The sequence below is a fragment of the Neopsephotus bourkii genome, unplaced genomic scaffold, assembly GCF_033783945.1.
Source record: "Neopsephotus bourkii isolate Nb327-2 ecotype Australia unplaced genomic scaffold, CSIRO-AGI_Nbou_v1 NB_1358, whole genome shotgun sequence".
Taxonomy (NCBI): domain Eukaryota; kingdom Metazoa; phylum Chordata; class Aves; order Psittaciformes; family Psittacidae; genus Neopsephotus; species Neopsephotus bourkii.
In genome coordinates, this window is record NW_026901837.1 from 2,637,496 (window position 1) to 2,662,061 (window position 24,566).

Below are 24,566 nucleotides of genomic sequence, written 5' to 3' on the forward strand. Positions count from 1 at the left end.
GCCCAGTATTTGCAATTAAAATATAAAAAAGCAATTATTTTGTATTATATTAATTCTCATGTTTCACAACTGTGATGGTTTCTATTACTGACCTCAGGAAAAAAAAGACTGTAAACAGGATGCGTTATCTTTGACTTTGTTTCAAGAAGGGCTCGTTCCTTTCTCTGTATACTTTGCTGTAATTCTTGCCATTCCTGTCAAAGACAAGTTCAAAGTTACTGTGGACCAGCCATATTTTGCATTAGAGAAAGAAATTTCAGGCCATGGAAATTATACATATGACAAGTTCTTGTGCTACACTACACATTACAGAAGAGAAAGGCACATAGAGATTAAGTTACACAGTATGATTAGAAGAAAATAAAAATCAAGTGAAGGTGAAACTAAAGAGACCATTCATGTACATATTAGCAAACCCTAAAACAGATCTGTGAGGCTTGCATACATTCTTCAAAACTCACTTCTACAGCACTGCCTACAAACACTACCTGACCTGTGAGTCTTGACTGCAAGCTTGATGACTCTCTTCCCATCAGGAGCTTACTCTCATCTTGTATGGGACTTGCAGCTGTCACTCTCAAGTCCTCTACCGTAAGACCTGTGGTGCAGAAACCACCTACCACCACGATGCCTCATTCTAAATTACAATTACAGTGTTGAATGACTAACTTAACAGTTACTAGAGTTTAGTAAGCAGATACTTAAAGTATTCACTATGCAGTAAATACAACAGTCGCTGCATGTAAAGAGCAAAGTTCAAAGGAGAGACTTTATCACACAAAATCTGCAGCAGCTAGTAAACAAATTAAGCCAAAAGAAGCATTACAATGTTTTCCTTAAGTTAAGCTGTTTTTCTCATGTGATTTTAAAGTTTGCTGTCTATGCTGCAAAGACCCTTCACCACTTGCTCTCAAACAGACTCGCAATGACAAAGCTCTTATGCTGGAATGAGGTCTGAAAACCTCTGGAGAACTAATATTACTCCTTCATCTTGGTGTTGCCTAGCCTGAGGGGATGCTAAGAGGATTAAAATGCATTTTCTCTCAACCCCAGAGGCAACATTACCCTTCAGGAAAAAGTAAGGCTTACAGCTTCATCATCTTTGTTTTGCTTCTCATCTTGTTCTCTGTCAGAGTCTCTGTCACTTCCATCATCTTTTTCACTTTGAGAGTCCCTGTTTGTTTCTTCTTCTTCAGATTCACTTCCTTTATCAGAGATCTCCTCCTCTTCTTCCTTTGCAACTACTTCCTAATAAGAAAGAAAGGGGGAGTAAGGGGGAGACAAACAAACCTCTAACTTAGTTTGTCTGCATTATTGTAGTACACAGCATTCACAGTAGCTGTCTTAAGGTTAAAGCCCTTATTTCCTATTTTGATCTATACTCTTCCTGTGTCACAGAGTGTATATACAGTGAAGAATATTTCTTTTCAACTCATGTGCTAAGAGGAGCAGGGAAGCAATTTTCCCTCTCCACATGGCACCCGCAACACAAATAGAAGAAAACAGTATTTGATTCTGGGGTTGCATTTAAAAAAATCCTAGGAAAATTAGAGAGAAGTAGAAGCATAGAATAGAATCATAGAATAGTTAGGGTTGGAAGGGACCTCAAGATCGTCAAGTTCCAACCCCCCTGCCATGGGCACGGACACCTCACACTAAACCATGCCACCCAAGGCTTCATCCAATCTGGCCTTGAACACTGCCAGGGATGAAGCATTCACAACCTCCTTGGGCAACCCATTCCAGTACCTACAACACAGCTGGAGAAAACACCATGCAGTGGGAGCATAAAGGTACTAAAGCTAATTAATTTATCAGAAGAAAGTCTTATTTCAGTTTTTTCCCTTAAAGTAGAAGGTACAGAAGAATTCACCTCCCAGAAGGCATCATAACAAGAACTAATAAGAAGGGACTACAAAGCCAGACTTCTAAAGCCGTTGGACACAACTTTCAGCAGGCTGATGGAAACATTACTGTGGTGGTTTCTTCATTTTACCAGTAATTCTTAATTGTAAAGAAAAAAGAAAAGAAAAAAACACAACTATTTTAGGAGATATGCTTTACAAAAGCAAAGAATGAAATGTGACAGACACAAAAAAAACCCCACAAAAAATTAGCTTAGGAGTGATAAGCTGAACAAAAGACTTAAGTATCAATAAATCTATAAGCTACCCCATTAGCTTGTTTTTGCTTCTGTTGTTTCTGTGGCTGCAATGAAGGTGGCACAGGCTTCTTTTTCAGTGGCTTCTTTTTCTTTGATTTTGAAGCTTTCTTGGTTCCTTTATTCTTTTGCTGCCATCCTTTGCTCTTAACTTTGTTGGCATCTCCTTGCTGTAGGAAAGCAGTATTTAAAATATTTATTCTGTTCATTAAATTTCAGACATTCACTGTATTTTAAGCATTTTAAGCTGAGACCCAAGGTTAGAAAGCATAGCTCAAGAGATACATCAGTAGGTATTTCTGGGAAAAAAAAAATAGTGCTTGAGAAGCACAAAATTAGGAACTCAACATCTGAAAGAAAGTTCTCTATAGCTAGCAAAGAGAACATCCATTTTTCACTTACCCCATCTTCTGCTGGTTGCTCCTCTGCTGCACATATAGACTGCTCCTTTTCAAACACTTCCTGGTTAGAGAAAGATGTGAAAGGTACTAATGCTTCTCTGTTACCAAAAGAGCAAATTACTATTTTATAGTTGAACTTAATCACCTTAATCAGGTCTAAGGTTTTGCTCATTATGGCAAATTCTTTTATAGCGACAAACACAACAGGGGATTAACAGATGAAAATTAAACCCTATTTTGAACATTTGGTCTGGGATTTTTCCATCACTACCATTATAAAGAAATACAGTAACAACATGTCATCTTGTTCCAAAGTATCTACTTCTTTATAAAGCACAGAAATCCTGTACCACAAAAACAAGTAGTAGTAAAATGCAAATTCTGCTCCAGTTGCCAGAGCATTAAAAACTACAATGTCTGCACTGCTACTCAGGGACACAGGACAACAAATCAAACTAAAAATACGAAATGTTAAGACAAAACACAATGTTAGTATTATATGGACTAGAACACCTCTATGCAAACGGAATATTTTCATGCATTTCTTTCTTCAAAACATACTATATGCCACTAAAAAAATTCACCATAAGGAGCTGTCTTCTGTAAAGACCGCAGATATGAGACACCACCACGAAAAAAGCATTCTATAAAAGGCTAGATCTAGTTTTTAGTTCATGTATCTCAATGTCAGACTGCTGAGAGGAGTTAATGTAGAAAACAATTGAGTTTTCCATATGCTGTCAGACATTTTAATTAATTTCTAAGTTTAATATGCTCATAATTTGCAGTTTCCTTTATTTTTAAGATCCATCTTAGTGATATGATACTTATACCTTCTACCTACTGCATCCTCAGTTATCACTGAAATGATGCATTCTGAAGTTCCACAGTATGAACATGTAGTACTTATATAGGCTTATTTCTGCTGAACTGGCTTCAGCAGCCTGTCTGATCCTCAAGTGTAGTATTTATGCTTGTATGCCTTACACTTTAGAAGCATAATTCAGACTTTTTGTTTACTTAGACAATTACCTGAATAGTACAGATGCAAAAAATTGACACTGCAGGCTTTGTTAGGTAGAAGTTTGTTTCCTTTCTGTGCATTAAGTTTTTTTATTCTAAGAAAGTAATCACTGCGTTTAAAGCTTAAAAAGTTCTCAAGTCAGAAGCTGAACTACTAGGGTGCAATATTACTTTGGTTATGCCACACTGCTACCCATTCAGCAGTCCATTTTCTTCATGTGGCACTGGTGTACCTTCTTTATATTATGTATATTTTGCTAGACTGACTTTCTCTCATAAGTGTCTAGAGCACCCAAGAGATTTGTAACATTATGAGCCCACATAAAGTGAAATCAAACACTGTCCTAAGGACTTCAGTGAATAATTTATTCTAGTTCAGGAACTAAGTTTCTGAATGTCTCTTTTCCTGTTATTTACAAACCTCAGGGCAGTATCACTTGCCATATTCTTTTACTGTTCCCCAGACAACTGCAACGGGTCAGACTGAACTTTGGTCTGGTTCCAGGAAAACTTTCTCATTCAGAAACAAAATCATAAGGGAGGATTAAGAGCACAAGTTCTCAATTTCAAATCTTAATTTTACAGTTATAGTCACAGCACACCATGTTAGCTTGCAAAGAAGAAATGCCTATTTTTTAGCATATACTTGCAGTTACCCTGAAAGAACAAGTATTCTAAATACTTACTGCCATGGTCTGTCTTGTTAGTGTGACCAAAACAGTGACAAGAGAACCTACTGTAATATTGTTGCTGTCTTCATCATCCAAAACTAGTGTAAAAGAGAAAAGCAACACATCTATTAAACTTCTTTAAAGCCTTTTTTTTTTCCATTAAACACTGTTTCTACTATGTCTAAATATAAGAATACAAATTCTAGAATTTTTAATAAAAATTTTTTTTTTTCAAAATATTATTTGGTAAGTCTCTTGCAACCCCAAATATACCTTAGGGCTGGTAATTCAGCAAACTACAACACAGCAACATTGAGTTTGAAATTTTAATTGCATGAAAGTTAAAAAATTCAAAGTTATAACTGTTGTGGGAACTGTAGCTCTATAATACTGTGCATTATATATTAAAGCATAAAACTTCAACGCATGAAATACTACACATGACCAAAGGGACCGTGTTATATTTGTTCTGGGAATCATAACTTTGATTTTCCTGACTTTCATATGATTAACATCTCAATTTCAATGCCGCATTAACAATCATGCATTTAATTCTTTAAGTAGAAGGCAAAGGAAAATAAAAAGAACAGCAATGATTATTTTAACTAAAACATCAAACTTAAAACCCACATGGAAACCATTGCGTAGTTTATCTCTCCAATCTGTGAACTGGAAAATGTTCCAGGTTGGGGAAGAATAGAATTATATTCCTGTATAGAATTTTTATATATGTCTACCACCACCACCCCTGCCAAGGCAGTTTTACTATTCTCCAGTTTTAAACGCGTATTTTATATAACAGTAATACTAACATAAACAGAAAAGTATACGCATTGTTTAATCCTCCGTATCACACCTGAGTACAGCTGTGTGACAAATGAAGACTACAGACAGAACTGTATTTTGAATTTGACCACTGTAGCCACAGTAGCAATGTGGTCAAACAAGAAGTAGAACAAAACTTTCAAATATCTCACATTTACTAGCACTGATCTTACAAAGCAAAGGAGACCTCAGAACCACTTGACACTCAAGGCTGCCTAACAGGAACTGCTTAACAGCATATCTAATCCTCAGAGAGGAAGAGTGTTACACAGTCATTGAAACAGAGCACACAGAATGCAGCTATGCATAGCATGGACAGCTGGATAAAAGAAAATCTATACAAGGATTAACACAAAGGAACCCATGAATATTTAGTCATTAGGGTCTCCAACTCCAAATCTCACAAAGGACTCTTCATGCTGGAGTAAACCGAGCATAAATTCTGGAATAAGCACAACTTTTTAAGATAGCTAATAAAAGTGGTATTTCAACCAGAATTCCACATTGCTCGTGAAATATTAAATCAACAGATGAAATATCAGATAAGCTCCTGCAGGAGAAACTACTGCTGGCTTGGGAATCTGTGAAATGTTTCAATGTACTTTATCTCCTCAGACTATAAATCTCATGTACAAGAGCCCGCCAGTCAAAAAAGCATGTCCTTTCCAGGCCATGTAAATAACAGCAAGTTGTGATTCAGCATCCTCCAAAAGCTTACTGCCAACAGACTATGAAAATGTCAGAAGAGCAACACATACATAACAAAAAGACCTCCCACTCACCCTGTGGTTTTATATCCATAGTGACATATGGAAAGCTGCCAAGGACAGCCATAACTTCATCATATTTCTTATCTTCTAGGAAGTGCAGTAAATTGCGACGATCAGAACCTTTCAAACTCACCAAATCCTGAATACTTTTGATCTTATGCTAAAAATAAAAATAAAAAAAAAGGAAGTCACACGGTAGCAGAGAAGACAATCACAGAATCATAGAATAGTAGGGGTTGGAAGGGACCTTAAAATAATCTAGTTCCAACCCCACCTGCCATGGGCAGGCACACCTCACACTAAACCATATCACCCAAGGCCTAGTCCAACCTGGCCTTGAACGCTGCCAGGGATGGAGCATTCACAACCTCCCTGGACAACCTATTCCAGTGCCTTACCACCCTAACAGGAAAGAATTTCCTCCTTATATCCAATCTAAACTTCCCCTGTTTAAGTTTTAAACCATTACCCCTTGACCTATCACTACAGTCCCTAATGAAGAGTCCCTCCCCAGCATCCCTATATGCCCCCTTCAGGTACTGGAAGGCTGCTATGAGGTCTCCACGCAGCCTTCTCTTCTCCAGGCTGAACAGCCCTAACTTTCTCAGCCAATCTTCATATGGGAGATGCTCCAGTCCCCTGATCATCCTCATGGCCCTCCTCTGGACTTGTTCCAACGGTTCCCTGTCCTTTTTACGTTGAAGACACCAGAACTGCACACAATACTCCAAGTGAGGTCTCGCAAGAGCAGAATAAAGGGGCAGGATCAACTCCTTCAACCTGCTGGTCACACTCCTTTTGATGCAGCCCAGGATACGGTTGGCTTTCTGGGCTGCAAGCGCACACTGAACCCAGCTCATGTTCATTTTCTCATCGACCAACACCCCCAAGTCCTTTTCTGCAGGGCTGCTCTGAATCTCTTCTCTGCCCAGCCTGTAGCTGTGCCTGGGATTGCTCCAACCCAGGTGCAGGACCTTGCACTTGGCATGGTTAAACTTCATGAAGTTGGCATCAGCCCACCTCACAAGCGTGTCAAGGTTCCTCTGGATGGCATTCCTTCCCTCCAGCATATCAACCAAACCAGTCCACAAGTAACCTCTTGATAAGACATCACTTGTGTCCCCACATCACTAATACATACACACCACTTCATTTTTTTTTAATTTTTATAAAAGATTTCAGGAAACCAGAAAGCGTGTATTTTGAGAAACAATAAAACCAACAGGTTGCACTCAAACCTACTAAATAGCAACTAAATAGCACTGCTTTGGCCACTGGTGCATTCCTTAGTATGTCACCCTTTAGAAACTGAATACATTTCATAAAAAACTATTATTTCAGCCAGTTTTTTCAGAAAGCTCTGCCAAGAAGTCTTACTAATCATGTTCCTTCTCCACCTAGAGTACTTGAGTGCTTTGAGAGTTATATTAGCAGGAACAACCAAGTACATTTTTCTTTTCCCTTCATACTGAACTGTAAACAAATCTAAACCTACTCCTTTTAAGATCTGCACAGCAGAGCTGGAAGAATAAAACAAACAGATTTAACTGAATACTTGATTACCCCAGGATTATAAATGTGCATACTTTATTAAAACTAACTTCATGCACGCAGGTAGACTGCTCATGCCTCCAATAGCGGACTGTATTTTTTAAGAGCTCAGTGCATGGGAATCCTGAACAAACAAGCCTAATAAATGGGCCTCTTCCCTCTGTCAGGGTAAGGACAGGTGGGATTATGAGACAGCCAAATCTTTCATTTTTGTACTTAGTTACACCACACGTGTAAAAAAAATACATCTAAAATGCATACTTTTTTGTATGCTCCCTGTAGTTTTTTTCCTTTTATGAATTCCTTTATCTTCCAACTGTATTTTCTACCAAAGCAGATTAAAGCAAACAAACAAAAAAGTGCCAGCCAAAACCCCACAGAAGTCCCAGTAGAATATTCTAGAAGATATTAAATAGGAGATAGTAGTCCATAATAAGAAACTGTTCTTCTGTTTGTGAGGTTAACATAGACTCATCTCTGATCTTAACTTCCACCTCCAGAGATGGACTTTAAAGAAACAAAAAGGACACAAATTATCTAGGAAGTATTGTACCAAGTTTCTGAAAAATAAATATACTTTTATTCTCTTGGTTAATTCATGACCTTGCTTCCTTATAGGCAAAAAGGTAAAACAAGTAACAAAGTGTTTTAAGAAGTTACCGAGTACTGTTTGTAGTTTTATACCTTTTTATGATTGGAGACTCGCCTGAGATTGTCCTCTTCAATGTGAGGAAGCTGCAAAAGGGGAGACTTGAACTGCTGAAGTCCCTGGACAGTCATCTGGGAAAGCTTCATGCAATTTTCCAAAGATCCCAAAGACGGAGCACGGAACTCCCTTTCTTGGGGAGAATGAAACAAACAGCATCATTTTTATTTTTTTTTCTTCTTTTTTCACTTTAACAATGTATACTTGTATTACAGATTACAGAAAACCTTGGTTTCAATCAACAAAGCAAGAGAAAGAGGCATATGAAAATGTTCAGCATAATAAAGCAGGCAGCCTTCTTATTCTCACTGCAGTCACATAGCTCAACACATTTTCATCTTTGTGTACTTTTTATACATAAGTGCATGTGTAACACATGCTTACAAAGTAGAGCTACACGTCATTAAATACAGTTTATCATTAACATTAATCTTTATAACACAAATTTTTATCTTGAGAGACGAACAGAAAGGTAGCAGCCTATTACATGCAAGAAAAAACCTATAGGTATAACTGAAGCTAAGCAGAGGATACTATATTATGTTAGAAAGCAGCAAAACCAGCTGTAAAAATATGAAAGGCATAACTTTAGTAAGAAAACCTAAAGGTTAAAGGGAATTTCTGAGCAAACACCTATTTGACTTTTAAAAATTATAGGTAATTCCTTTAACATTTTAAAGTACAAAAAGGTATGCACCCTACATAATTAAAATGATTGTGAAACAGACACGGAAAAAGTCTTAACCAGAAGGGGGCTTGGGGTTAATAAATAAAAAGAAAGTCATTTAATACTCTTCATCGCATCTGCAAAGAAATGAAAAAAAAACCAAAGCAGATAGGTTCCCACATCCTGCTTTCTAACTTCATTAGAAAATCATCCATTCATTCATTCACAAGACTTCTCAAAACCCAGTTTAGAAAACTCATTTCAGAATTCCCCTGCAGCAAGAGAGCTGCTGCCAGTCCAGAATTGGTAATGTTAGGGTTCCTCTACATATATATAAATATATATACATAAATATATATATACACACGCTGCATCATCACAGAAAAATAAGTTAGATCCTCTTCAGAGAGCTAATAAGAATTTAAGCTACTTAAATCTTCTTCTAAACTCATCTGTGGCATATGAAAGAACTGAAGGCAATTTTAAACATGTATTAGAGAAAGTACCTGTAATTTATGATGCCTGTCATTTATTTAAGAATCAGTGCATGTATTTTCCTATACTTTAAAACCTTTTCTGAGAAACAATCAACCTTTAAGTACCTTGACTGTTACACATATATTCTGCATATAAACAAAAATAAGTACAAATACAAACATCTGTGTGCTTACAGACACAAATCCATATGTATACAAATATATATACTTGGTATGGACAATATGTGGCTGGTACATTTGGGACACTACAACAGGGACATCTTGCAATAGCTTGATTAGAGAAATGGTCAGAAGGAATATGCCCACTCTACTAAGGCTGTGTAATCAAGCTTACCAAACTATTAAGTCAATTAGAGATGGGGATAAAAGCAGGTTTACTTACACCTGCGTTACAAGGCAAACTGCACCTGACCAAAAGGATGCCAAAGGCAAAAGTGCTGAATGTTTAAGTGCCCCACCTGCCCTTCTCCTTTCAATGGCCTGTTTCTTCATTAATTACACCAAACTATAAATATAACCAGATACCAAATCAAATTACATGGTAGGACTTCCTTTAATTTCTTTTTTAAGCCAGTTTATTAAAGAATATACACAGTGCAAAGAGAATACATGAACAGAACTATCTGGCTAGACATACTGGTAACAAAGATGTACCTTTACAAAGGGGAAAAAAAAAAAGTAATGTAACAGCTAATCTCCCAACCAAACAGCACAATTTACTTTCCATCTTCCCTATCTTCCAACTCCCCCGTAATTTTGGCCGATGCTAAGGAAAGTCACAGGATGTTTTAAACTATAATAATAATAATAATAATAATAATAATAATAATAATAATAATAATAATAATGAAAACACAACAAAACCCACCACACTGCAAAACAAGAATCCTAAATATTCTCTGACAGACTGGCCTGGAAATTCACCTAAAGCTTTGAGACCACAGAGCACTAGTCAGAGTAGAAATTCTTCTTTTTCTTAAAGCACTGACTCATCACCCATCCCATATGACAGTAGAAAAATGTTTAACAAAGTTGGAGAATAGCAGTTTGGCTTCCTGAAAAATAACACAGAACTTTATATTCTCCTAGAGTGAATCTGGGAACAGTATAGATTTTAACACTCAACTGCCCCAGCATAAAATGAATGCCATTACTGCACAGTTTGATGGCTTCTGCTTGACAAAGTGTACAAGGTCATAAACTCGTTCAAAACATATGATATCAAAGAAGTCAATCACAAATGTAAATGCAAATAAATAGTTGTTTGTGAGGAAATGGTATATACCTGGGTCCAACCACAAGCTCTGCATTACATTGCAGCTTCCAACCTGAATGAGAAATGCACTTTGACTGGTCAGCTGACCCGATGTCTAACTTTTCTGTAGCCAGGTACTAGAACACACGCCAGATTTTCGGTAACAAACACCTTGCTTGGCAGGGCAGCTATTTATTTATGATACTTCAGGATGATCTCAAGACATCAAGATAACTTAGACCTGACGATTATGAACTACCAGCTAACAGTCACAAAACAATGGATGCAAAGAAAAAATGCCACACAGCTGTATTTCCAGTCATGCAAAGAAAGAGTCTGACTCTGCAGAAAAGAGAATACAAGATATTTTATCTAAAGGTAGCTCACAATTGCCACATTTCCACCAGGCTGAAAAAAAGCTTAGCAGTAAGTAAAAACTGACTGGACTGAAACAGAAATAGTATTTATTTTTATGAAAGCAAATTAAAATTTGTTGCTTGCCAATAACAAACCCAATAAATATAATACAGTGTTAGGTGAAGACTACTGCTAGACTGAAAAATGTGGCTGTTTACTTCCAGGTTTTGAGATTTCTCCCCAGCAGTCTCACAGATTAGTAAAGATAGGGTTCAAAATTAATTAATACTTCTTTCTAAAATAGGACACCTAAGCCAGTACACATCTCACATACCCTCTAACACGGGTTATTTGATTATGGAACACTATTTCCAGCACCACTTGCAACAGTGCTGGGAAAGAACTTTCCCAAAGCCATCCTTGTTGGGCAGCTATCACCACTAGTTAAAGGAGTCTAGAAAAGATCAGCTAATAAAGTATTATTTGATAGCAAATAAAATGGTCACTGGTTTGGCACAGAAAAACACCTTGCCTCTGCTTGTTGCAATAAAGGAGTGAGAACCAAATCTTTGTTTCTTTACACTGCAAACAACCATCTTCAGCATAATTGCCTCTTTACAGTAAAAATAAAAATGCTTAAATATTATATTACAATTAAACTGTAATTTTCACTGCAGTTACAGTAAAGCACCTGCCCCTACAAGCTCAGAAAAAAACTACATAGCAGGCTAAGCAGCACAGGATCTTGAAACAGAGAAGTATGAGCAACGTACAAAGAAATTATGATAAAGAAATGAACCAAAACCAACTGACACTCGGGAGAGGAAGAACTGTAAAAGTGGAAATGAACAGAGGGATGAATGCAAGGTTTATACTAAGTGCTTTGCTACCAAAAATAGACCAGATCTTTAAGAAAAGGTTTTCAATTTCATTTAAGGAGAAACTTCTAATTGCAAGAACAACAAGCTGAACACATATTCAAAATTTCAGAGTTGAGCTTGGCAGTGGCAGCAGCGTATCAACCCTTTAAATAGGAAGCTCATTACAGTAAAGAGAACAAAAGTGCATTCAGGCATTTCTAAATATCACAGGTTATCTTTGCCACAAGAAGCAAACAGTTTATGAAGTACTGCAATGAAGAGTCATATCTACTAGTTTTAATTATAGTTTCTTTTCTTACCTTCTCGGCTTCTAGCCATTATTATTAGTTGGCAGATCACATTAATCATTTCTTGAAGTAGTGCAGGACTCTTTTTCAGGATAAACTGCTGATCTGCAAGACACAACTGCTGCAATTATGCTGCACTTCTGTTATAAAAAATACAACAGTTTACATGAACTGGACATTTAATGGTGCAGCCTTCATTTCTATTCATTCTTGTATTACTGAAAATACCACTTTATTGTCATTGACACGTGTCTAACATTTCTTCATAAAACAGAGTAAGAGCTAAGAGGGGGCACAAATTTTGTGTACCAGACAAGCAGCTTCCATACCAAAAGAAAAAGTACTTATTATATCCATAGAAAATTTACCAGTCTTAGTAAAAATAGCATGAAATCTTCAAGCAATTACAGGTTTTAAAAAAAAAAATAAATTTAATCAAGTGAAACAACAGGTTTTGAAAAGTATTATTTTTAAGGTACTAAAAACTTTTGAATACAGATCTGTGAAGTTGTAAGTAAAGACAGTAATTACATAGCAAGGGAAATGAGAGATTTTTAGTGACTATTTAAAATTGATTTTTCTTTTGAAAGAAATCGGAAATTTTTAACCAAAACATTTTCACTGGTTGTTGTTTGGTTTTTAATTTGCATTAAAATACAAGATATCTCAAGTTTGATGGTCAACCTAAAACCATGGGCTCCATGGTTGAAACTTGAACTGCTTTTAGAAACATTTCAGTTCACATATTTAGAAATATGAAAAACTGCAAAACATAAACTGAAGCTCATAGGTAACTAGTATTTACAGTTCTAATTTTGCCATCTTTGCTTCACACAATGAGCTAAAAAACTCCAAAAGTAATCATGTATGGAAATGTTCGAGAACAATATTGCGGTTACCTTTGATTTCTTTATTCTGAAAACCAAAATTACTTCACATTTAACTTTTTTGTTCTATTACAAAGAGAATAAAAATTTATCAAAGTCATATTTGCAGCCAAAAATCACTAAAAAGAAAGGTATCAGTACTACAGGGCTGTCAATAACTAAATGTTAAGTAAGTGTTTAAAGAGTCATTGAAGTTGAAAAACTAAGTACACTGTGTGGAGACTACTGAGTAGAGATCCATGCAACTCTTTAATGGACAAGAATGCAGCATATTGCCCTGTTTCCAACGACATCTGATTAGGGGAGAAGCCATTACCTTCTTCAAGGACCTCAGGAACTTTCATCCTGGCAAGATGAGTCAAAAGCAGAACTCTGGCTTTCAGGCTGTAAGGGCAGGTGAGTGGAGGCTCGTTCTTCTTTAAATTTATGCCACCAATTTCTCTTATTAGCTGAAATAAATACAAAATACTATTTTGGTGCTAAAGAGAAAGAAATACAGGAGGACAACAGTTTACAAGGGAAAAACAATTATATTCACAAAAGCAAGACTTAATAACTCTTCCCTGGAAAGTTCTGTGGAGATGAGCATTAGCCATTTGTATTCATAGCCCAACTTCAAAAAGTCAAAAAGTGTCTTTAAGTGCCTTATTTCAATGTGGGAGTGAACGGAGAAATAAAGAATCGCACCAAAAAAACTTACCTTGAATAGCATTGAGTAATTTTGTATCAATAGATACATATTTTAAAAATCTGATTTTATCGCTGAGTTTTACTAGATTCAACCTTATTTCTAATGTATTTATATTAAATTCAATATGCACTACAACAGCATCACCTTAAGACCTTTCACCCATTTAAGACCCTGCCAACTTCCTCAGAAATAGTCTCAAGTATCACAGGAAGGAAGGTTATAAGCCTGAACATCCTGGTAGGCTGAAGATCAAGTATTTTAACATATTTATAAGCAGCACCAACTTGAGAACAAGTGTGGCATTCTTTATTCAGGATGACATCTCTTGATCCTGACTAGACCAAGACGTTGTGCAGTTCAAACAAGTCTCTCTCACCTGAATTTGAAGACCCTTGAGGGAGAGGCTGCAAAGCTGAGTAACAAAAGCTCATAGTTTATAGGAATCAATACAGAGCCCAGAAGTTTCACTTTTTTAGGTCAACAAGTCACCTGAGAAGAGGCTGAGGTTCCAAAATCTACAGCCATAACAGGAAGCTAGAATATCAACAGCCAGGCTACACTGATCTTTGACCAGTCTTTCTCTACAGTAGAAGAAAGATCTTCTAACAAGAAGTTCTTTATAACCTGGTATAACACCAGACCAAGAAGAGTAAAACTTCCATAAGAAAACTTTATAAAAAGTATCAATACTTGGTTTATAATAAAACAGTGAAATAAAAATAGCAACAGCTATCACAGTCCAAAGAGCAGGATATGCTATCAAAAGTCTTTAGCAATACTCTTCTGTATTGATATTTTGGAGACCTACACTGTCATATATATACTCAGAAAAAAAGAATACATATGACACTGATTACTGGACCTTTAGAAATGGAACAAAAATCCAGTAGTATAAAATGCAAAGTTGTATACTTGCAAACTAACAAGAAGTGCAGCTTGAAGATGGAAGCTTTACAGCTGGAAAACAGAGGTATGCAAGGGAAGAGAAATCCAGAAAACTCAAGCAATACCACACTAGTTGTATTAAACGACCATAGGAAACAGTTGTGGATAACAGTATGCCGGAATTTATTTCCTGCAAAAAATACAGGAATACTAATGCCACCAACTATGGCACTGCTGAGACTTAACATGGAATACTGCAGACAATTCTGAGCAGATAAAATAAACAATAATATAACATTTAGACATATATCAACTGGGAGCAACACCCTGTTCAGCACATAGCAAGATGAGGGAAGTGAGCCTCGAGGGAGGGAGGGAGGGAGAGAGGGAGGGATTAGAAGACAGCAACTTTTCTAGTTTAGCAAAATAAAGACAAAAAGAGAACAAATGGGCTATTGCTTCTGTCTATAAATGCATTAAAGATATACATAGCAAGAAACATTTAGACTTACAAATAGCCATGATAAAAATCATGTCTATAAATTGGTCACAAACAAGATTCTTAACAACTATTAACAGCAAGTTCCGGAACATCATCTCAGTATGATATGGTTATAGGAGGCTTAACTGCCTTTTAAATAAAGAATTATTACATGCAAAGGGCTTACACTATGCCAATGCTTGCAACAGCACAGGAGAAGAACTGATAATCAAAGTGATCTTTTCCAGTCATGTGCTCCCACTGCTGAAAAACCTCACCTGACCACAACTACAGCTCCTTCTCTTAAAGTCCACAAGATGATAAAGAGTTCATAAAAAGACAAAGACAGTTAAATATCTCAGCCTATTTTCTTTATGTTTAGAACATGAAAGCACATTTTCAACTTGAAAATCTAACTGCGTGCATGCAAAGGTTAAATCTTTTGAGACCACAATCCCTTATTTAACAAACTTGAAACATCTTCATTGGATCATTCTTTATACTGTAGTTTAGGCTTCTTAAAACCAAAGTGATCGTTTCTGATATCGTTTCTGATAAACCGGACTTCCTAAAACTCTGCTAGCTAAAATTAGTTGCCACATTTATGCATTACGTCATCTCTGTTGGGAAAACTGTGTGGAAATGAAAATAAAAGGCAACCAGAGGGGAACAGACATTCATGGAGGAACCTTTATAATATTGAAAGACATTATTAATTCAGATATCAGATAATTTTACTTCAGTATTAACATATTTAACCAGGTCTGTGTTAATGATTTAAAGAACTTTATCAAGTGGACATCATCTTACACAAATACTCAAAATTTGTAAGGACTGACACTCATTCTGCTTTTTAATTGCTCTGAGCATGCAATCTAGCAAAATCCAATCTAAAACTAATATCATGGTAATTTTTCAGGCCCATGACAGCCTCCAAACTGAAATGAATGAGAATTCCCTACTTAGCTTTCCCTCCTCAAAAACCCCACCCAGGAGTCTGTATACTAAACTGATTCTATTTAAGCTAAGTGTTATCACCAAATAATGTTCTTTTCTTTTTAAAATAATTAAATAAAGTCTAGCTTCTAATTCTTATTCCTGAAGGGAGAACCTGTTTTGTTGCACCTCAACAAAATTCATGCCTGGAGAGCTTGAACTCTATCACCTAGAAGTGACAACCCCTTCTTCCCTTGAAGAAGTCAGTTATTTATAAAACGTCTCTTGATGTAACTAACCTGTGGTATCTGAATGTTGTCTGCTGGTCTACTTGTAGCATCTTTATTGTACTGAGGATCGAATTCAGATGCTCCTGCTAAAACCATTATAAGTCCTGCAAAGAGAATTGAAGGAATACAGAGGAAATGTCAGCAACATCCTATGCCACCAAGTGTTTTCTTCAGAACCCTCATTCATAAAACTTATTCCCATTCTTCCCCCAGCAACCATGAAGATCCATCGATATTTAGTTGATCAGTTACTACTGCCACAGGGCAAAGGAGGCAAGAACCAATGCCTGGCACTAGACAAAAGAGATCACTCAAGGTTCCATTTTACATGGCATCAGGGTCGAGCATTTGACTCAAAATGTCTTCACAAAACCATAGGCTTCTTTAGGACTGGCACACAGCAGTTTGACTACTGCATGCACACAGAACCATTCCTCTCAGCAATTCATGTGCCTGAGGTGGCACCACAGTGCACGTACTGGAGAGGGAGGCAGGAAGGGTGAAATTTCAATTCAATTTTCTGTTCAGTCAGCATTAAGAATTCACCAAAATTTTTAATTGTTAGAAAAGCAGTTCGATACATACCCCTAAAAACAAAACACAGGAAGATGATAAACTGCTCTTTTCCTGATTTTATTAGGAAAATCCATACTACCTTAAAGCATTCTGTTGTGTAATTAAGATGAAAGACCTAGACAATGGGATGCTTTAGCCTCATTATTAGCTTTCTGCTCATGAACATATCAGATCCTTCATCCATATGCTGTAAGAGGAAGTTCACACCACCATTTTCTTCAGTTAAAAATAACCTTTTCTGCAATAGTTACTTGGGCTTGCTTCTTAAACTTTGAGCAAGTTCTCTTCTGAGCAAGTCAAAGTTATTTTTGCCAACTTGCAATGCTCACTGAATTCCAACTACTAACAACTAGTCAAGTTCCCCAAGTATCAATTTCATTGCCATTCTCAATTATCTATTTACTTCCTGAGCAGAGCATATGGAAGAGTTACAGACAACTATAAATACTTTCCTATTATTTAAGATAAAAAACTGTGGATCTTCAGGAAAGGAAGTTTGAGGAACTCATTTGTCCCAAAGCCTAAAACAATATGTAAAACAAGTCATCCAGATTGATTTCCCTGAACCGGTTCGACTACAATTGCCTGGGCTTAAAGCCTTGAGTTTTGGCACTGGTACCTCACCACTGTGGAATTCACAGCCAAGCAAAAGCCCTACGTGATCACTCTGTGGTTTGTGTAAGCCACCTCAGCTGTGCCTCATTTCTCATTCAGATTGCACAACAGACCTCAGCAGAAAACAACTGACCTGCCTCTGACCTCAGGACTCCCTGAAAGTGTAAAGTCCTTAAATAAGGCCACTCAAACTTAGGGTTAATTTTTTTAACCAATCTGTAGAAGAGACCAGGTGAGCCTCAAACCTATAGTTCTGAGCAAGGTTCAACACAAAATAATCTAGTGTTGAGAAGTTTGGAGAAAGAAGAGACCAGGTTTGCCACGTCTCCCTAAACTTCTAAAGTTGTCTCACCTACACTCCCACTCCTCCTTTCTCATCTAGCTGTTTGGAGATGTAAAAAAAGCATAAAAATATTACAAGGGTCTGAATTCATCCTACACACAAATTCACTTGTGTTGTGCCTAGAAAGCTGGCATATTTATGTGCTCTTATCTCCTAGACTTGTTGAACTATCTGCAAAGCATTTCTGTTCAATAGGGAAAGTATGTATCAACAGTCCTTGCAATATTCCAGCAAATCTGAACCTCAACAGTGCAATTTAGAGGAGTAAAACAATATATTTAGGAACCCTTTTTAGAGGGTTTGGGGGCCTTTTCATTCTGCTTTTTAATTGCTCTGAGCATGCAATCTAGCAAAATCCAATCTAAAACTAACTAATACCATGGTAATTAATCAGGCTCATGACAGCCTCCAAACGGAAAGATCCAATTCTGCACAACATAATGCATCTACAGATTTCCCCAGAAAAAGAGGTCTTTATCCCTTTAAAAGTGAGCACAGAAGAAAAGTTTATCAAAACCCATAAATGAGTAACAAAGTAACGTGAAACTGACAGGGAGAAATTTTTTTAAATAGAAATTTACCTATAACATAAGAAGAATAGAGAAGCAGAAATACTATTTCATTCTTAGCTGAAACAAAAAGTTTATGACAGCCCCTAGAAGATTCACAAAGCCAATTTCATTAGACTAACAGCAGAAAATACATATATAGGCTGTGCTCCTAGTGGCCACATAGTAGCTCAGGACTACAGGCAGGTCAGCATACAATACTGTGTTTTGTTTTATTTTTTTGCATGTACACAGACAGGCATAAATACACATCTATGTAAGTCCCTCTTCCAAATACGTAGGGCTTCTTACAGAGTGGTCTTTATCCAAAACAAAATGAAGCTTTAAAAAACACTCTAAAAAGAACCAGAAACATTATTTTAACCTAACAAAGGCTTATAAAACAGACATTTTAACCTGAGAAGATTGACATTTCCAGATGAACATGCCAACATTTCAAAATGCTCCATCCCTGGCAGTGTTCAAGGCCAGGCTGGACAAAGCCTTGAGTGACATGGTTTAGTGTGAGGTGTCCCTGCCCATGGCAGGGGGGTTGGAACTTGATGATCTTAAGGTGCTTCCCAACCCTAACTATTCTATGATTCTATGCCTGTTACTTACGTTTCATGTCCATGTTCCGTGTTTTATAGACAAAATACGTATATATCTGAGTTGTCCGAATGAGAATTTGGTCTCCACTATATCGTATTGATCGGTACCACCAGGAGCCCTGAAATATTTAACAAGAACAAACTGACGTCAGCTATGATGAAGCACTGAAACAGCTATGCTGCATCACCTCTTGTCTGTTCACAATCAGGTAACTCAGCCCAACTGATTTTACACCTATGTTAAGATCAACTGAATTTCAGGAAAGAGAAGCAAAAAAATACTTGCCAATACAAATTCTAAAAAGCACACCAATACATTCACCTGACAGGATCTGACTCTCAAACCTTTTAGATGATCTCTAGCCCAGAGAATTCCCCCCAGCAGATGCAGACACATGCACACATACGCACTGCTTTATTTTTTGTGTTGTTTTAGTGAATCCACTAAACAGTAAATCCACCAGATTTTCCACTTTCTATATACCTGGTAACTCCTTATTGTGCACCACAGTATTCAAATCAAATTCAGGTAAGGCAGGCCAAGGCCAAATCAAGAACAGAGTAAGAATATCTTTAAGAAAATTTGGAAAAAAAAAAAAAAAAACCAAAAAACATCATCTAATCAGAAAATGCTTTTCAGAAGGGGAATGTGGAGGTGGCCCACTGCCCTTGCTGCAAGTTTTCAGAATTAAGCCATACGCCTTCAGGCTAATGGAATTTTCCAAACCTTCAGAAACACTCCAATAATTCCATCATTAGCATTACATCGGTAGCTTCAAACTATGGAACTCAGTGTACAGTGACTGTACTCTATAATGAATACTAAGGAAAATGGTGTACTGGGTTATAAACTGCAGTGTGTTCATTAAACTACTACTTGTAAGCAAAGCCCACTAACATGAGGAAAAAAATCCAAGATACATCTCAACCTACTGTAAAGTTTACCACAAGCAAAAAGTAACAATCAGTAAAGCAGTAAGCAATGCTTACTATTATTAATTTAATAGGCAATAGTGTAAATTGTTGATGCATTTGTACAGCAACTTAATTATTTGAAAAGTGCTCTAGTACTGGACCCCCCCAAACTTTTTTAATAAAACTAGGTTTGATTCTTCCAAGAATAGCTGAATCCTGACACAAAACAGTACACAACTTTTTTTAGGTTTTTGCAGAAAAATTTAGATTATAATCCCATACCTATCAATTTTTTTTTTCTAAGTACAGATACTAGGAAAAAAAAAAGTAACTATAGCCAGTCCAATCTACATGAAAGAGGCTGCCCCAACTGCTTTTGCAGACAGAGCTCATCTCTCTCGCCTTATGTACAGAGCATTATTTAGGTCAGTGGAGGTCTATAAAGAATTATCTATCAGTATTTTCCTTTTTTGTTAATCTGCATTCAAAGGGCAGAACTAACCTTACTTTTAGATTCTTATCTAAGATATAGCATGACTACCCTGTAGTTAACTTTGACTTCTTCATTGATTCATAAAAGAGAAACAGGCCCATTAAAAGCATGAATCATCTTGAATGTCTACTTTAGAATGAAATGATAAAATAACTTGCTCCATAAAAATTACTATTCCTCTTCAGTGACTATAAAAGAAATTTACAGTGACAACTGTGAATGCAGGAGTCTACATCTCGTAGAAGGGCAAGAGGCAGCAGGTTTTATTTTTTTTCTGCTCAGGACATTTCTTCCTAACAACAGAAAGAATATTTACATTCGCTTGCGCTACAATAAACCTGGTATAAATCACTAAAAGTACACATATCCAAAAAAAAGCATCAAGAAACACCAACTTAAACCTAAAAGGAAAGGCAGAAAAAACGCGACATTGTACCCTGGATTTTAGACTACTTATTCAACAACTTGTTGAATAGCCACATTTAATTTTCTACCCTAAATCTTCAACTATGCAGAAAGACTCTCAAAGAGAAGGTATAATGCCTGGCTGAGCCTCTGCACAGAGATGCAAGCAGTTGCCAAGACCTCAGGAAACTTTTTCAAATTAAAATCATTTCCCCAAGAGCAAGAAGGTTTCTAGGTGTCAATTTTCTGAGTCTTTCTTCATGCCATACCCCCAAATGCACAACAGTGGATAAGGGACATTGTTCAAAAGCAATAATGTAGGGCAAACCTGAGTCCTGAAATACCACTCACCTCACACAAAGAAATCTCAAGAGCAGACATCTCATGATGTACAGAGGATCAATAAAAATTGAAGTTATGAAAACAAAGGCAGCTGGGAGAAACCACATCAACAACCTCTTCCACATGCAATACTTATTCAAGTAGCACCAGCTACAGACATCTCAGTCTTGGCTGTACAGTAACATCACTGGATACATGCAAGTTCACCACATCACATTAATTTTCATGTGATGAATGACAGAAGGTACAAGACAAATTACATAACTCAGTCTAACACTTGCTATATCTAATATTTTCCCTTATGGCTGTCTATCATGGCAGATTTTTTATTTTTTTTTTTTAACTCTACAGTAACTACACTTTTTCCACAAGAAAACACCCACATTAAAAAGAAAAAAAACCTCACTCACTTGCCCTCTCCATGGAAGGCAAGACCGAGCAACTCAGCTCTGTTTACAGCTTGGTTACAGAGAGTAGAATACTAACTAGATAATACTTACCACAACAACTGGAAGAATAACCATAAATGCTAATCCATATACAAGCAAAACCTATAAAAGAATTATGAAACATAGATACTTCAGTTACTTAATACCACTCTTGTTTAACTTTTATGCTAAAGTACAGTCAAGTAGTATTACCACAAACCTACTACAAATTAACGTAAGCTTATTGCATAACACCTATCGTTACTTCTGAAGGACAACTTATGAGTAACATAATCAGTTGGGTAGAGTTTAAATAAGGAGTGTCAGTGTAGTATAAGTAATCTTATAAATCATCCATGCATTGTCTCAGGTGGTTTCTTTAGTAATTAAAGAGTTGGCAGCTAAAATGTGACACAGTGGAAAGATGATTACCGCATTAAAAGAAATCAAGCGGGTAAACCAAATACATTGCAGCAACAAATGCAAGGAGAAGGATATTTAGACACTATGATTACAGCATCACTAGCAAACCAAATGGAACTACAGAAATCCAACAGTTCTGTTTCGAGCTACTCTAACCCTTCTGACCCTTGAAATTTGCTTCAAAGATATGCATTTGGACCAAAGTATTATTAACAACGTATTTTGGCTAAGATACACAGTATTCAGCACAAACATTTTAAGGCAAACAGCTGCAAGTTCACCTTAAAATCCTGAGATAAGTAAACTGACTTACCAAAATGGAATTTTTCTGATCCACAATCCAAGCTGGCAAAGCTATACCAAAGCTTGTAGCTGTAGGATTAAAGAAAATAAATTCACTATACAATATCAAGGAATTGTTTTAAAGTCACATTAAGTCTAACAAACAAAAATACCCACCAAAACCACCAGTCTATAAAAATAATCCTCATATTTACCACTTCAATGAGCAAAATTTAATGAATTTAACAAAATAAATACACTCAAGTACACAATAAAAAAAAATCCAAGACTTAAGTGCAACATCTGAAATACCAGAGATTTGAACTTAACATATTGAAGTGAGAGATATGCAAGATCAATATATTAAAAAAAAAAAGAAAGGAAAAGAAAGGAAAAGAAAGGAAAAGAAAGGAAAAGAAAGGAAAAGAAAGGAAAAGAAAAGAAAGGAAAAGAAAGGAAAAGAAAGGAAAAGAAAGGAAAAGAAAGGAAAAGAAAGGAAAAGAAAGGAAAAGAAAGGAAAAGAAAGGAAAAGAAAGGAAAAGAAAGGAAAAGAAAGGAAAATCCCAGATGGAAAGATTTATGAGTTTTGCCTTGCATAGTTTTCTGTAGTTTAAGTACATACAGTTCAGTAAATACATTAAATTCAAGAAAACTGTTTGACCCAACTGAATTCTATGGGCAAAGTTTTATTTGTCTGTAAGTTTAGGAAAGTGTTCTAAGATGTCAATTGCAAAAACAAAACCTTCTGCCAGTTCAAATTTCTGTGTGACTGGCAAGAAAGGAATACTTCTCAATTCAAAAGGAGTCAGGCTGCAAAAACCAGAAAACATGATTCTTTAACAGTAACATCTATAGCACACAGATCTGAACACTAAATAGCATAAAATAGTTTGTGTTCAGACACCTTAGTGGTAATACTTTGATCTTTGCAAACACTATCTATACCAAAACTAAAAGTTCTAGGAAAACAAGAAAAGAAGGAAAAACAAAAAGCAACAAAAAAGAAAAAAACACAACCCCACAAAACAAACCACCAAAACAAACCCAAAATCATGCTTTCTTCAGTACCAGGTGTCAATGAGGAGTACTGCCTTAAATAAGGACAGAGTAGGATTCCCTGTGTACTCGGATGCTATCCTGATACAGTCTCCAACAGATTGTGACAGCCATCAATTCAGACAATTCAGTTGTTCCCCACAAGCCTAATGTGACTTTCATGTAATTAAGCTGGAAACTATTATTTGTTGACACTCAAACATCTGATCAACTTGACCACACCTCAAGCTTTGGAATTCAACGGAATAACAGCCAGTGAATTTACTACATTAAGTTATAGATAATACTCTGCTCTGGAGAGAAGTCTGGAGAGACTTCCCTGTCTGTTAATGGTTATGGATTTTTAGAAGAATCTACTAAAAATGTAATGTATCTTTTACTGGTGGTATTAATTACAGTTTCCCACAGTATTTTTGACCTTTAGCACTGTAGCTTCAAACTGCTGCAGGAACAGAAGTAGTTCCGTAGAAAGCACTCTCTTCTGGTCTGATAGACTCCTTGCCCCCATCCATGCTTGCTGAGCTGAAGCACTAGCAAATACCAAGGGGAAAAACAGTGTACTAAAACTGCCCTCAGTTATTAAAAGCATATCTTTTTACTCTCCAGGTCCACCCCATGCTTTGAAACACTCTTCAAATGATTTTAGACATTCAGTATTTTACTTTTAGTAAAGAGGCAAGTCATGCCAAAGACAAGAAAATTTTGTTTTCCTGTCTCCAACCTCCATGCTGCTCCAGTTGAATAGACAGAAATACTGCTTGCTGGTCCTTTTTGCTGGGCATACAGGGTGGGATGAACCTCAACTAACTTGGTTAGACATGGCTAACACCACATGTGCTTAATCTCACCCCAGAATATACCTTTATAAGGGACTGTCTCCGTTTTTTGACTATGGGAACTAAAAAACTAAAGTACGTAGCTTGGATTTTTACACTATAGGTGTATAAGTGAAGAGAAGATGAATTTCACTGAATTAGAAAGCTCCTCACACTTCAATGTGGAGCAAGGTTACAGAACAGAAGACGTGAGAGAATTTCAGTCTTCTTCTCACCCTTCAGATGAAGCGATGACGAGAGACCCAGAAGCAAAGTATAGAATTCCAATTCCACTGTAGTCTGGTTTTCAGAAGAGCAGGCAGCTCTACACTCACAGTATGAACTGCTGCCCTGCCAAAGAATCATTTCATTTCACCTTTTGGTCCCTTCAGTTTGTGAAAGCGACCTCTGAACGAATCACACCAAAAAAATCTTTATGCCTTTAAATGCTCAGAGTTTGGCTGAGTTTTCTTTTGAAGTCACAGCTTCAGG

General features: G+C 36.6%; 1 protein-coding gene across 1 annotated transcript in view; it reads right to left on the reverse strand.

Moving 5' to 3' along the window:
- The window catches only part of SEC63 (SEC63 homolog, protein translocation regulator), a 177,182-nt gene that overhangs the window by 8,592 nt on the left and 144,024 nt on the right, over window positions 1–24,566 (reverse strand). The window contains exons 7-19 of the mRNA XM_061366768.1: window positions 22,235–22,293; window positions 21,571–21,621; window positions 18,926–19,034; window positions 16,232–16,326; window positions 13,256–13,388; window positions 12,065–12,157; window positions 8,087–8,241; window positions 5,864–6,011; window positions 4,272–4,354; window positions 2,564–2,623; window positions 2,173–2,331; window positions 1,090–1,248; window positions 93–194 (exon numbers count right to left, since the gene is read on the reverse strand). Coding sequence (XP_061222752.1) covers window positions 93–194; window positions 1,090–1,248; window positions 2,173–2,331; window positions 2,564–2,623; window positions 4,272–4,354; window positions 5,864–6,011; window positions 8,087–8,241; window positions 12,065–12,157; window positions 13,256–13,388; window positions 16,232–16,326; window positions 18,926–19,034; window positions 21,571–21,621; window positions 22,235–22,293 — 1,406 coding nt within the window. The remainder of the gene's footprint in view (window positions 1–92; window positions 195–1,089; window positions 1,249–2,172; window positions 2,332–2,563; window positions 2,624–4,271; window positions 4,355–5,863; window positions 6,012–8,086; window positions 8,242–12,064; window positions 12,158–13,255; window positions 13,389–16,231; window positions 16,327–18,925; window positions 19,035–21,570; window positions 21,622–22,234; window positions 22,294–24,566) is intronic.